We start from the raw sequence: 16,250 nt of genomic DNA, 5'->3' as shown, positions 1-16,250 counted from the left end.
GTTCTAAATCGCCCAGAGTTTTCTTAAATGCAATTCCTCAAAAAACCACCAGATGCCCCACAGGGCTGCTTCGTGTTAGAAGGGTTAAGGGCTGAATTTGTGAGAAATCGTTGGTGATTACGTTCACATCAACTCTACAGACATCCTCGGATTTAAATAATTATAATAATCAGAATCAGAATCATCAGAATCAGGTTTTATTGGCCAAGTAAGTTTGCACAAACAAGGAATTTGACTTGGTAAAGTGACTCTCAGTGTGCTTACACAAAATATACAACACAATACAATACAATACAATACAATACAAACAGTGCAACAGTGCAACAGTGCAATGGACTAAGGAGTTTAAGAAAGTATGTACAAGGCGGAATGGCTATATACAGTAGCTGTGAAATGTTGCACAACAGTAGTGCAAAGAAGAAGTGGAGAGTGCGAGAAGTGCAGGGATAAATATATAAATATAAATGCTACAGTGGGTTAGTTGTTCAGTAGTGAGACGGCGAGGGGGAAGAAACTGTTTTTGTGCCTGGAGGTTTTGGCGAACAGTGATCTGTAGCATCTACCAGAGGGGAGGAGTTTGAATAATTTGTGTCCGGGGTGTGAGGGGTCTGCAGTGATTTTTCCTGCCCGTTTCCTGACTCTGGAAGTGTACAGGTCTTGGATGGTGGGCAGGTTGGCACTGATGATCTTTTCTGCAGACCTGACTGTCCGTTGGAGTCTGTTCTTGTCCAGTTTGGTGGCCGATTCAAACCAGACAGTGATTGAAGTGCACAGAACAGACTCTATGACTGCGGTGTAGAACATGATCAGCAGATCCTGAGTGCAGGTTGTACTTCCTAAGCTGGCGCAGGAAGTACATCCTCTGCTGGGCCTTCTTGATGATGGTGTTGATGTTGGGTTCCCACTTCAGATTCCGGGAGATTGTGGATCCCAGAAACCTGAAGGATTCCACAGCCAACACAGTACTGTTGTGTATGATGAGGGGGGGCAGTGCTGGGGGGCTCCTCCTGAAGTCCACTGTCATCTCCACGGTTTTAAGCGTGTTCAGCTCTAGGTTGTTGTGACCGCACCACAGGACCAGCTGTTCAACTTCCCGCCTATATGCAGACTCATCATCATCACGGATGAGGCCGATGACTGATGTGTCGTCTGCAAATTTTAGGAGTTTAACAGATGGGTCTCCTGAGGTGCAGTCGTTTGTGTAGAGGGAGAAGAGCAGTGGGGAGAGCACGCATCCCTGAGGTGCACCAGTGCTGACTGACCGGGTGCTGGATGTTGTTTCACCCAGCCTCACCTGCTGCTTCCTGTCTATCAGGAAGTTTGTGATCCACTGACAGGTGGAGGCAGGCACAACAGTATAGTTTATAATAATAAATACGAGAATATTTGCATCATTAACAATTACGTTTTACATTTATAGTCATGATTCTACAAGGCATCTTGATGTCCTAAAATAAATAAAATAACTACACGAACACTGCAAATGTAAGTGAATAAATAAACAAGCACTAAACTCAATTGCGTTGATATAGCCATAGTGTTGACTTACTACTTCCTTAACAACCCTATTGAAATACTTTTCTCAGACCTAGTCTACCCCTCCAAGTCTTGTTAACTGTCACATGCCCCACAGTACAGGATGTACTGTCAAAACTACCAGCTGCACTTGCCTCAGCTCTTAGTCCTGGCACTGAAAGTGGCAAAAGCAAATCCCCACCACATATCGACCTACTAACAGATGATGTCACAAGTCTGATTTGCTCAACCCTTGACACCGTTGCACCACTAAAAAAGAGAGTAAGAAAAGGACTTGCCCCATGGTACACTAACCGGACTCGTGCACTTAAACATACTACTCGAAAAAAAAAAAAAAAAAATGGTACTGCACCATTTACATTTACATTTAGTCATTTAGCAGACGCTTTTGTCCAAAGCGACGTACAAGGGAGAGAACAGTCAAGCTAAGAGCAATATAAAGCATGGTGTAACAATAAATACTACTTTACATGAGAATTAGAAAACAACGACCTAGAAAAAAGGAAAAAGAAGTGCAGGAATGTAACTGCTGAAGTGCAAGTTAAGCGCTAGTCAGGTGCCAGTTAGGAAGGGAGGTGCTCTCTGAAGAGTTGGGTCTTCAAAAGCTTCTTGAAGGCAGAGAGGGACGCCCCTGCTCTGGTAGTACTAGGCAGTTCGTTCCACCAACGTGGAACTACAAATGAGAATAGTCTGGATTGCCGTGCTTGCACACCAAACTTGGAGTATTTCAACTGGCATGGAAGGATAGTCTTGCAAGCTATACAAGAGTACTTTCTGATGCAAAAACAACTTACTACTTACTATTATTCATTGATTGAAAATAATAAAAACAACCCAAAGGGTTCTCTGTAACAAAATGTCTAGACTAACAAATAAATACTATACAATCAAATATTCTTTCCTTATTAGCCTATAGCCCTTCCAGGATGCACTATGCACCTCTGAAACACCCCCACAACCTGATGCACTCTTAGAATCTTTTGCACCCATTTACCTCCCTGAACTCAATTCCCTGATCCCCTCATGTAATCATCAATGCGCTTACTAGACCCTATCCCTACAAAACTACTTAAACTTTTTACATCAAAACAATATTGAAGAATATGTCCAATCTGGCTTTAGAGTCCATCATAGAACTGCCTTAGTCAAAGTTCAGAATTACCTACTTATCACATGTTATCATGGATGCATTTCAATACTGGTTCTTCTAGATCATCGGTTCCCAAACTGGGGTACGCGTACCCCCAGGGGTACGCAAAGTAGTTCAGGGGGTACGCGGGAAGAATATTCTATTTGCGTTTTCAAAGTGAAAAAGCCCATCACATTTTCAAACGGAGCTATAAATAGACATGAAATCATAAATTCATGTAGTCCGAATAGCCAAGTCGCATTGCGAGAAATACTCATGTATACCCATATTCAGCGAAATAATTACACTGCTAAAAATAGCTACAGGTAGGTTAGTGACCTACCCTGACAGTTTCAAGTGTTATATGCTGGATATGTGCGCGGGGCAGAGGTTCTGCTAGAAAAAAATGTTGCCGGCAGAGTTTTCATTTTAATGATTTAATGATGATTAGCACTATTACTGCTTCTAAATTAGCCTACTGAAGAAAACTGACGGCAGGCTATGTAGCTTAAACAATGATATAATAAAGGTCGTATAGAATGAAACATGTTTATTTGCCTAAGTTTACAATGAAAAAAAAAACATGAATGTCTGATGCGCGTCAATAAGTGGCCTTTAATCGCAACCTGCTGTGGCGTTAAATTGAGCGCCGCAACATGGTCCTTGCTCTGACTATGTTCAATGAGAGCAGAGATTCTAAAATTATTCGACCCTCTTGTTAATCCGTTGCGTCGTCCTGCCTTTTCGCAGTGCGAACAGAACATTTTATCGTTACCATCAATTACCTCGCACATTAGGGAACTTGTCACTCCATTCCGACCTAAACTTCCGACACTTCGGCCTTTTCTTTGGTGGAGCTGTCCGAACATCTATGGCTTCAGGTATTACAGGTTCATCCTCATCAGACGGTTTACCCTCATCAGTTGCGTTTGGCCTCTGAAAAAAGCTTTTAAGGCTAGTCTGCCTGGCCATGTTTGATCCTTCTAACTCAGTTCGCTCCTGGTTTATAACCAACGATTTGCGCTTTATTTAAAATGCAGCATATGCGTGTTGTTTAATAACTTTCAAACAGCAGAATAGCCTGTTCCTTTAAAACATAATAAGGGCAGTGCATGTTTGCTTTATAGACCTAGATATTATAATTATTCTCAAATTGCGATTGTGTTTGGGGGACGGGATTTTTAAGCATTTCCAATCGGACAATTTGACCGGGGAGATGTAATATTTTCTCACATTTCATTTTCAATTATATTTTGCTACAGAGATTTGAACACCATGTTGGCATCAAAGGCTATGACCTATCCTAGTTGAACCTGATGAAATTGTACAGTTACCCAAGATAGAAGCCTGCCTGCAAGATGTAAAATCTTGGATGACTAACAGATTCCTGCTCCTTAACTCAGATAAAACCCAGGCTTGTAGCCCCTCAACAATTGAGAATGACACTATCTATCCATCTACCCACACTTGATGGCATCTCATTAACATCCAACACTGGACCAAAGATCTTGGTGTAGTTACCAACCAAGACCTCCCACTTGACTCCCACATTAACCTACAGATCTCAAAGACATCAGACATCATCTGCACAACACAAAATATCGCTGGCCATGTCGTTGTGTTTAGCAGGAGTGGGCTACAGACAGCGCGTGTTGTACCATGAAGGAGGGCCTTTACGGATCCTGGGTACAGCATATGGGGCATGTTGCGGCTGTCTCCAGCCACTTGCGCGCTGTTGATGTATCCTCCCACCCTTACTCTGCTTGTAAAACAAAATCCCCATGCACCAAGCAAGCCAACATGTCTAAACATAACTCCTCACAACTAAACATATATATAATTCCCAATATCAATAAAACTAGACAGTGCTTCTTGTACTGTGTCAGTATTGCTATCCTAGAGGCCTTCCTTCAAAGTGACCATATTACCTACTGTTAAGTGTTTACCTCATTTATCTCCTCTCTCTACCTTTGTCGCAAATGCTGATGGCTGTGGAAACATTTCTCCTCATCACAATATCCATTAAGTTCATATACACGTATTAGCAATCGAACTCCACCCACTCACTTTGTCTCTTTCTTCCCCTACTAGTCTAGACTGTCTTTGCTTTGGGATGCTACTGTATTCTCTCCACTTGATCTACTTTTAAAAACCCTCGGCCTTCACTGACCCACCCCCACCACACTGACATACACTTATTTTACCCCATACTTTGTGCTAGCATTTTCCCGCTATGTAATAATTGCCACTATCAACATAGTTGTCCGTTCCATTCCCCTACTTAACCTTACGAGCACACTGCATACCGACTAAGCTGTTCATGAATGCTCTCTCTACACCTTATCCTTTATCAATTTTGTATGCATCATATATATACATTCTATGTACTATGTGTGTCTTGTGTTCATTTACCACATTTATGCTGTGAAGATTTACCACATGTAAGCTAGCATGCTCATCTTGATTTCACCAGGCATGTTCCTGATTGTTACCCCTCCCTCCCATTCTGCCACAACCCCTCCCACCACCCCACCATCTTTCTTTTCCTATCTCTACCCTGCCGGCTTCAAGCATATGCCCCTGACACTGACGTGTCTGAATAACTTATATAAAAAGTAAAGGCTGATCACTCACTTTTGACCTGATGGAACTGGTTCAATGCTGAAATTGGGTGACTCTTCCTTGGACTGGTCACTCTTCATAGACACACAGCTGGGCACTGGAGATGGAGATCTGTCTCTCTGTCGTCTACAAGCACACACAAAACCAATGGATATAGGTGTTACCGGCATTGTAGCTAAATTGACCACAACACATCTGATCGTTTTTGGTTTTCAAGGATGGCCACTCAAAGGAGTGTGTGTGTGTGTGTGTAGAACTGGATTTGACAACACTGACATGTCTGAATAACTTATATAAAAAGTAAAGGCTGATCACTCACTTTAGACCTGATGGAACTGGTTCACTGCTGAAATTGGGTGACTCTTCTTTGGACTGGTCACTCTTCATAGACACACAGCTGGGCACTGGAGATGGAGGTCTGTCTCTCTGTCGTCTACAAGCACACACAAAACCAATGGAGATGGGCGTTAGCGGCTTTGTAGCTAAATCAACCACAACACGCTTGTTCACCTTTTGGTTTTAAAGGAAGGCCACTCAAAGGAGTTCCCTGAGGCAGCTGAAAAAGTGAGACAGTGGTTGTGGCTGAGGTGCTCGGTACTACGTTGTGAATTTACCTGAACTTAAACTATGTAATCTATGGTTGGGCAGTTGTTACACCAGGTAGATGAGGTTGTTGGGTATGAGTACTTGCATGTGACAGCGATAGGATTGGCTGCACTTTGTGTCTGTGTGTTTGTGAGGGAGGGGGGGGGGGGTATATGGGTGAGTGTGTCCTTGAGCAAGTTTGTGTTTGAGTGAGTGAATTCATGCTTTTTCTCCTCACCCTGCATTGGTCTGTGTTGATGTGCTGCTCATGTTTATAGGATCATCCATGGCCTGGTCATTTTTCATGGCCTGGTCATTTTTCATGGTCCCACTGCTGTGAAGAGCAGACTCTGGTCTGAGTGTCTTACTGTGATCTGCAGCCTTCTCTACGTCTTGATTCATTTCAATCTCACTAGGCCAGAACATCAGGAAGAAATTAATACAGAATTAGTTCAAAAACTGCAATGACATTATATCACTATATAATCCACAAATATATTGTACAATTGCATTGACACTGCAATGATGAACAAATCGGTTGGCAGCACAGCTGATTATGTGGGTAAAGCCCAAGTAAAAATTGTAAACAGTTCTTCATTATTTGGTAAGAATTTTGATTTGTGAATAGGATAGCTTGATTGTCTAAGTCACCACTAAATGTGTTAATAAAGTGAAAATAAAGATCAATCGGAGTTGGACGTGCGTCCTTTGGGGTTCATGTACCAGGCCATTTCAAGTTGGGCCAGAGAGTTAGACAAGAACACATAGGAACTTGACAGTGTGTGCATTTATGACATTTATGCTGTGAAAATGTACAACATGTAAGCTAGCATGCTCATCTTGATTTCACCAGGCATGTTCCGGATAGCTTGATTGTCTAGTCACCATTAAATGTGTTACTATAGTTTGGCCTATATACGTATAAGTATGTTCAGCTATTTTTTGAAGAAGCCATGAAACATGATCTTAATTAAAGATAAATGCATATATCCTAATTATTTAGTGATCAGCACGTGTACGTTACTCTTTTTCCATTATATCCAAAATGCTAACGGTCAGTTAAAATACCGACATTGTAAAGTATTGGGAGGGAGGACCTAACGGTGGGTGTCCACGGCACGCGTTATCGTGCTGCTCTCATTGGGATAGAATGGAAGCGATTTGCTGCCTGCTGAGGAAAAAATCGTCTTTGCTGCCTGCTGAAAGTTGGGCATTCTTTAACTTTATGCAAATTAGAGCGATTTGCTGCATGCTGAGAGCCAATCAGTTCGGCGTGTGTGTGATTTGGAAGCCAATGTAGCTCATAGGGGCGGGAGTTATCAAAAATATCGAAAAAAGATGACAGAGTCTCTGGACTCTGTTACTGGGAAATATTTTATGTGAATAAAGGTTATCTACACAACTTTTTATATATCTAATTGACTCGGTTTGTTGTTTATATGCTACACGAATGCTTTGAGGTCAAACAGAATATTGTAGGTCTTAACTGAAGCTCTCGACTATTAATGTTAGCTTGTCGCTAACACTTTAACCGAAAACCCATTGGAAACACATAGATGTTAGCTAGCTAGCTAGCTGCTAAATAAGTTACATATAACGTTTTTGTGATTTAACTGGCTGATATACATGAATTAGATAGAATAAATTAACAAATTATAAATTAATGAATCAGCCCATGACTGACTGCCACAACATCTATCATTATTTTTTTGGGAGTTCACAAGCTAATGTGCTACATTAGCGCAGCACTGCACCTGAACTTGCTACTTGAACTTTGCTACGGCCAGTGATTTTTCTGACCACACCCCCCATGCGACTTTACGCCTAGCGATTTATCGCATGTAATTTGTGCTGTGGACACCCACCGTAAGTTCAACGTTCATGCGTGACGTGATGCAACAGATGCGAAAAAACAACTTATTGGCTACACGCACACTCGGATAAGTCATTCTCAGCCATTGGATTACATTCACTTGTATTTAGCTTCCGGTTTTATTTTTTAATCTAAAACAAATATTACTTAGGCCCATTGTTGGTTACAGACAAAAAAACTTCAAACCTCGGCCAAGAAGCACATGGCATTATTTTGGATGCTTATTCATTTGCAATCGCCTAAAGATCTGCTTTGCCTTTGAGACTTTTAGGACTTCTCTCATTGAGCCTAAATCTGATTAACAAAGACTTCTACTACTGCAAAAACGGAATAATGCAGAGCAAAAACTATAGCGACTGAAGATAAATGCCCTGCGATGACCAGACTACCAAACATGTGCACTTAGTGGCAACATTTCGCATCATGTCGTCATTTGTTTCCAAACCGCTAACTAAGAATTAGTTGGCTACCGTATCGATAGGTTATGTTCATAGGCTAACCAATGTCATAATTAAGGTAGTTTAATACACAAAACAAATGTCTAAATGCTTACCAGGGAGATAAAGTTCCCCCGCTACGTAGATTCTAAAAGGGTGATCAGTTTACTTTTGGTTTAAACATGAAGGCGCTGCTTCTTTGTTCAGAGTGACACAGCGATGTTAGAGAATAGCTACGTCTGCAACTTTACATAAAGGACTGTACTTCTTTCAGTAGGATGTGTTAATGAACGGATGCATGTTGCAAGCTGAGTTAACCGCCTGCAAGACCGTCATATTTCCACCTGAGTCTGTTGTAACTCCTGTATAAACACGTTTTTTCACACTAAATTAAAATATGAAACCTGACATCAAATCAAAACAGGGAAACTACAAGAATATTTGCATCATGTCCTCAAAAACGATTAACCATTCCTGTAATTCTTAACCTCAATTTCAAATTGTGCTTTTTCTTTACTTTTTAAAATGGATTTGGTGGATATTGCATTTACGGTTAAAACCATTTCTAGAAAAATTAACACAAATTCCACTTGTGAAAAGACTGCTAATGAATTTCATATAAACTAATCTTTATCTCCCAAATAGAAGGCATGTTTCTTTTTTTGCATCACATCCAGCTGCTTTATTTGTACACGTGTCTTTTATACTGCTGTATTGTGCATGTTGTGTGTTCTGTTCACACAAACGCATTTCACACAAAAGAGACATACAGACCAGAGTTTAGTAGCAGCGCCGGTACTGCATTTATCTATTCAGTTATACAATTTAAATTAAACAAACAAACAAACTTGCCTCGATGGGCCACGCGCAACTAGCTCTAACAGGGTATATTTACAGATCCTGTTCACACAGCTCTACTTCCTTCAGCCTCCCAACAGATCTCTCTGGGTTAGTCTCAGCCAGAGTCCTATACAGGCTTAGACTCCCCTGAGACAGTACACACTCAATACAAAATCCATGAATCGTACAAAGACATTATTCATATAAAACGTCAAAATAGGAACAATATTTGTCACTTCAACACCAGAAATTCATAGCATTCACGGGAAAACCTTAACAACATCCTAAACAGACTCAGGAGAATGTCCTTAAACATTCAGAGAACATACATGTATGCATTTGGTTTTCTCCAAACAATGGGAACCCCATGACCAAATATTTCCTTGAAATACATAAATCTGTGCCCATGCACACCTGTCCTACACAAATACCACCACCAAGCTAACACACACACACAGACACAACAGGTTGCAGTCAGGGAGCTACAGGCTCAAAAAAGATGTTAACTTTGCTGGCCTTCTGAGTACCATGCAAAACTCAATACCACAATCCCTGTTTGCACGGTACTCTGTGACATATACTGTTTGAGTTAGATTAAAGCAACATGCTGTTCTTAAAGGTGGCTTCTCATAAGATTGTTTTTTCCCCAAGTAATACTGGAATACAACCTTACCAATTACATGTACAGTATTACCAGAATCCAAGTAAATTTGGAAAATAGACATCTAACATATATTTAATTAAAAAAACTTACAGTTTGTTTTGAGTTTTAATCCCTTGTTTTTCTGAAATCCATTTCCTTGAAGCTCAGACGCTCCCTTTTAGAGAACTGGTTGGACTTGTTCGTAGCTTCAAGGCAACCCAACAGATCTCGTTGGGAATTTGTAACTCTTTCCTCCCCACTTATCTCTCTCCATTGTACACATTTCCCCACTTATCGCTCTCCATTGTACACATTTTATAGAATCAAGGAAGATAAAACTGATTTGGTATTTTTTCACTTCTTTATTTTCTTCTATGCAGTTGTGTTTATTTAGCATGGATTTGCATATTTATTTGTATACATGTTTTTATTGAAAGATGTTAGTGAAAATATGTAACAGTCTACTAAACCCTGTCTCTCCCACAATAGTAATCCATTCACAGACTCATGCACTGCCCTTACTTTGATGTTAGTGTTGAATTATGTAATTTAGTTTATTTTGTCAAGCTCTTCCATGTTTCAATCACAATAAACAGTTTCAAGCTGAAGTTTGTATGATGCATGCATACTCATGCACTGCCCTTACTTTGATGTTAGTGTTGAATTATGTAATTTAGCCCATTTTTCCACATATTGGATATGGCTCCCTAGGTCTTAATAAAATGTCAAAATACCACAAGGCACAAGCAAAATATTTCCCTTCTCACCCTGTTTAAAAAAGCCCTGTTCAGAACGATCTGTTTTGAGTGCCTGTTCCTTTAAATGCTATTGAGCCACCTCACCCCACCCCTGTCATATTGAATATAATATATACATAAAATGACAATGAAAATGTGAACGCAATAATTACTTTGAATGTTTCAGTGTTCCACAATGCCTCACTTTGCCCATCACTACATGTAATGCACAGCTCAGGGAAAGATTATTCAATTATATATCAATTGATCCAGTGTGCTACAACAACATGAAGTAGATACATACTGATGATTAGAGATGAGTTTTAGGTTGACCTCAACCATTTTAAATCAACATGAAAGGCATGTAAACTGGACCAGCTGGGGCTCAACACCTCCCTTTGCAATTGGGTGTTGGACTTTCTCAGTGAGCGACCCCAAGCAGTACGAGTCGGCAACAACATCTCGAGCAGCATCACACTCAGCACAGGGGCCCCTCAAGGCTGTGTACTCAGTCCCCTGCTCTTCACCCTGCTGACTCACGACTGCACAACAACCCACAGCACCAATCACATGGTGAAGTTTGCGGACGACACAACTCTGGTGGGTCTCATCACCAAGAACGATGAGACCCACTACAGGAAGGAGGTCAACCTTTTGACCACGTGGTGCAGAGACAACAACCTCCTGCTGAATGTCAGCAAAACAAAGGAGATTGTGGTTGACTTCAGGAAAAGCCACACTGAACACCCACCACTGACCATCGATGGTGCTGCTGTGGAGCGTGTGAGCAGCACCAAATTACTGGGGGTGCACATCAGTGAGGACCTCTCCTGGGCCACCAACTCTGCATCACTGGCGAAGAAAGCCCAGCGGCGCCTCTACTTCCTCCGCAAGCTCAAGCGAGTGAAAGCTCCCATACCCATCCTGAACGCATTCTACCGGGGCACTATTGAAAGCATCCTGTCCAGCTGCATCACTGTGTGGGGCAGTAGCTGTACTGAACACAGCAGGAAAGCACTGCAACGCATAGTGAACACAGCTGGTAAGATCATTGGTGCCCCACTCCCACTCCCTTCCCTGCAAGACATATACACCACCCGCCTCACCCGGAAAGCTACCTCGATTGCGAGTGACACCAGCCACCCCGCACACAGTCTGTTCAGCCTCCTACCTTCTGGAAGAAGGTATAGGAGCCTCCGTTGCCGCACCACCAGACTCAGAAATAGCTTTATACACCAAGCTGTCAGGAAGCTAAATTCTCTCCCCTCACTCCCCCCAGCCATATCCGTCAGTCTGATATGAGGCTGAAATCCTCCCCGCCCCCCTACAATAACTCAGGACTCTACAACAAAACTGTCCCTCGCACTTTTATCACTTTACCACTTACTGTTATACTTGCACTGCCAATGTAACAAATACATCTCACAGGATGTCTTTTTGCTGCCTTTTTTTGCACTCCCATAACCTCACTTTAAAGTAAACTTATGCTGCTGTACATGTATCTGAATGTTTATAACTATATGTATATGTATATCTATATGTCTTGTCTTATCTGTTGTTGTGCGTGTGCACTTATATGTTTCACCGTGGGAGAGTGGAAAAAGTTTTTTTCGATTCTTTTGTATGTCTTAACATGCAAAGTAATTGACAATAAAGCTACTTTGACTTGACTTTGATGACAATACAAGGACTACAGTTTAAATGCAATAACTGTATCAGCTTTTAAAAAATCAGTCAAAGAATAATGTAAATATAAGTTCTAACAGAGCTACAGTAAATCAACATGCTGTTCCTAAAGCTTGTTTTCCCCCCAAGTAATACTGGAATACAACCTTACCAATTGTGCAGTATTACCAGAATCCAAGTAAATTTGGAAAATATATCTAACTTATATTTGAAGGGGACATATTATGAAAATTCCACTTTTTTTAGTGGGGTTGGCATGTCTACCAACCCAAAAACGCTTGAAAAAAAAACATTTGCGCGCTTTGTTGTGGTTCCTCTAGGTCAGAAACGTCATGCTTGAGTGACTGCGAAAGAGGTTCCTGCGTAGTCCCTCGTCACTATACAATGGGAGGTTCCCTACATGGCCTTGGCCCACCCCCCACCTCATCCCCCAGAGCCCCCCCCCACACTCGTTACATATAAAACATTTGCCAGAGCTATTCATGCCGTTATTGCAAAGCTAGGCTAGACTTTGAATAGCTAGCTAGCAGCATGAAGCAAATTAAGTACTCAAGATGCGCTGTGGTGGGCTGCACAGATCTCTACATCACGTTCCAGCCTCAGAAGACACGAGCGAAATGGATTGAATTCATATTTGAAGGCAATGTCTCTGAATGAACTTCAGACGAGAGAAATGTAAGTATTTTTTTAAATAATTCTGTTACTTGCCCATTCAGTGTGGTGGTTAGCGACGTTAGCATGTTGTAGGGGGACTAATTCAAACAGCGATTTATCAACCGTGTTATTTTAGTGGTGGTTAATTGATACAATCGTGAATAAGTGCTGTGTCTTATCAAAACTAATCTCCTGAGCAAGCAAGAGTGCCAATATGGGCTAACGAGTTGTAGCTAAAGTCCATAGTAAAGAGCTATACAACTCGCTAGCTTGCTCAGGAGAGTTTAGCAGAGAGAAGACACAGCAATTATTCACGATTGTATCAATTGTACATCTTGGTTTCTTTGGCGTCTGTTGTCACATCCAACAGCACAACATATCACGGGCATTTTTAACTTTCTCTGGGTTGTGGCCGTAAACAGCTCGCTAGCTATTAGCACTGTAGATTGCTCAAGAGAGTATCATAGCTTTGATAATCCATTAATTTAGGATTTAATGCACCCATAAACGGCGCCTTGGCTGTTCACGAACACCCTCCTCCTTCTCAAACGCAAGTGAGGCGTGAACACGGCCTTTGTCTGTTTGATCCATGCTTACGTGAACAGCAGTTAGTTTGGATGTAATTTTGCTAAGAGACACTTTTTTGTGGTGTTTTTTTATGCAGCTAGTGTGTGAGACCTCGGAGCCAGCTTGTGTATAGCAATCGCTAAGGATTTTTACAATGACGGGCGTCATTCATAAACGACGTGATAAGCAGCTTCGACTCACCTGCAGTTACCAAAACAGTTTGTCACTGTGGGGCATTTGAGGGTTTTGTGTATAGTACAGCACAAGTTAGAAAAACTGTTCACTGTATGATTATTTCATAATGATTTATGAGAAAAATGCTGGGTTGGTAGTATGCCAATGTTATTGTACATACTCTTCTGTGTTGTGAAAATGATATTAGGTGTAATGGAATACAACATTTCTTCAAATGCTAGAGATATATTTGCTTTTAGTTCATGTTGTATGCATGGCAGTGCAAGGATAATGGTCAGTGAGATGACATTTTAATTTGTTAAGCTTTTATTGACAGTATGAAGTAATGTTTTCCTTTTACTACATTCAGGAAAAAAACATGCATAACATTGCTTTTGTTCTTTAGGAAGAACATCTGGACAGTGTCCTAGGCTACAGTGTCAGACGCCAAAGATGCATATCTGGAGCACCAGCAGAAGGGCAAGACCACTCGGATTTTCCGTCCCAGAAAGCCCCAAAACCAGCCATCAAAGCTTCTGTACGCCAAATACCTGTAACATCTGAGCAAAGTTTACATTGTATTGAGAGAATGAATGGTGACACACATATATTGAGTCTTCCTTTGTTAACAGTATGGCTACTGATGGCACAATCAATGTTTTTATTATAATTGGTATTTTTTGCTTAATGTTAAACTGACAGAAAACACTGAGTTTCCTTTAACGCTTTTAATGGTCAAACTCCATGTTCACCTGTACAACTTACACAGAAACTTCACCGTTACAACATCCGGTCCCTATCAAACTAAAAGTATCAGAACCGGAAATACATAGTTAACACTTAAAAAGTCTATAGAAACAGTTTTGGTATGTAACATGTCAACAGTTGACACGTGTAAAATGAGCAGTAAGCAAATTAAGACAGAGGGAAGATTAATGTATTGTATTATCTTCCCCATTTATGTTTGCATTGCAGAAATAACTGATGACTCATTTATAAAAAAACAAACTTACTGCTATATTCCCCTTAGACATAAGGCCCAGTCTGCTCTATAGATGTTGAATGCATTCTGTAGTGAGCACACATTCAAGCACACAGGTACAAGGCCCGGATGATAAACCATGCATGTTGGTTGGTTTGGAAGCTGCAGTAGTCTTGTTACCTTGAATATTGAAAGTGTAAGTATCATGGAATATAAAACAGAAGATGACTGCATAATTACAATGTCATTCACAAAGATTTCTACCTGTGGTATCTTCCTGCAGCATACATTCTCAGGCTCTGTAGGAATTTTCTCACACTTGGCACAAATACACCAGTATAAAGAGTGACAACATTGCAGGTAAAGTGTATTTGAATGTTGTGTGACATAAGTTGACAAATACAACGATATAATGAGAAAACAAGGTTTGAACGCTAATAAACTGAGGTAAATACGTTATGTTCTACACCTGCTTGGTCCATTACTGTTGTCAGATAATATTTTACTTTACAGCTGGAGCTTTACTCGTGTATTTTGCTATGGACCACTTATGTGAAAAATTATTAAACAGGATGCATAAAAATTCAAAAAGTCCAGCCATCAAAAGCAAGCTAAGTCCCACATGGTAGATAGCTAGCTATCCCGCAAGCCATCTGGTTAAATTAAAAGCTTAGAAAAAGTAATGGACATGTATTCTGACGGAACACTGACGGGTGTATTTGTTTGGCTGTTGCTCATGTAGCAGGCATAATGGCGTTCCCGTTAACTGCATTTATATAAACAATTTTCACCAACAGTAACTTACATAAACACACTGTATTTGTTACGTACTTGTACGCACACACTATTTACTTGCATTGCTATGCTCTCGACACCGAAAACAGACCATATTTCCTTGAGGCACCAAAAAAATGTATGTAGAATTGACTAAGTTTACTTACCATTCAGAATTATCCTGTTGTCCCCTAAATTCTTGAACTTGTTTGGGAGCCTCTTCTTGTTCAGGGTCTGAACAATCTGTGTTTCTATCTCGTTTCCAGTGGCCATATTTTTCAAAGCTTAACCCTTAAGAGGCCCAGGCCTGTTTCACTTTTTTAGGAAGTCTCACATGCCTTGATGTTTTTGTATATTTCCCCTAACTAAAAGTATTGATGCACAAGTGGCATATATGATTATGTTATAGAAGACATATAGAAGACAATAAGCAATAACAACATTAGAGTAAAAGGAATGTAGTAAAATTAAATTGTATTTAAATCAAATGTAAAATCACCCTTACGAAAACCTTCATTCAGAGCTCCTGAGAATTTGTACAAAAAAACATTGTAAAGATTTTGAACGGAGACTTTTGAACTCTGAACCTTGTAAACATAGGTGTTGGCTATACATAGGTGAATTTAGCATTCAGAAAGTGTGTGTGGTTTCACTACTACATATTTATAATAGCAGAGTGACCCGTGCCTCTCCAAAATGTGTGTCCCTACAAATGCATATTGATGAGTTACCTGGGACACCTCAGACAAATACAATGGCCATTACATAATGGCCCTGGAATGTCTTTGTGGCCCACTACCCCCACAGGTTTTCTCGCCACACCATGGCCCAATAGAGATCACTGAATCACCATTACTTATCATATGAATAGCTGCCATTTGCTAATGGGTGGGTCCTTAGGAGCAGAAACCTCACTCACAGACTGAAATGTGCAAGAGATCAGCTCTATTCTCCTTACAAAGTGATTATTTATATTTTATTTTCGAACTGTATGTATTTTAAAAGTAAAGG

General features: G+C 40.7%; 1 protein-coding gene across 1 annotated transcript in view; it reads right to left on the bottom strand.

Moving 5' to 3' along the window:
• The window catches only part of LOC122128906 (protein NLRC3-like), a 59,853-nt gene extending 44,341 nt beyond the window's left edge, over nt 1-15,512 (bottom strand). The window contains exon 1 of the mRNA XM_042703963.1: nt 15,407-15,512. Within this exon, the coding sequence (XP_042559897.1) occupies nt 15,407-15,512 (106 nt within the window). The remainder of the gene's footprint in view (nt 1-15,406) is intronic.
• Between the last annotated feature and the right edge of the window lie 738 nt (nt 15,513-16,250).

This window comes from Clupea harengus, unplaced genomic scaffold, assembly GCF_900700415.2.
Source record: "Clupea harengus unplaced genomic scaffold, Ch_v2.0.2, whole genome shotgun sequence".
Lineage (NCBI taxonomy): Eukaryota > Metazoa > Chordata > Actinopteri > Clupeiformes > Clupeidae > Clupea > Clupea harengus.
This window is presented reverse-complemented; position numbering and strand designations above follow the sequence as displayed.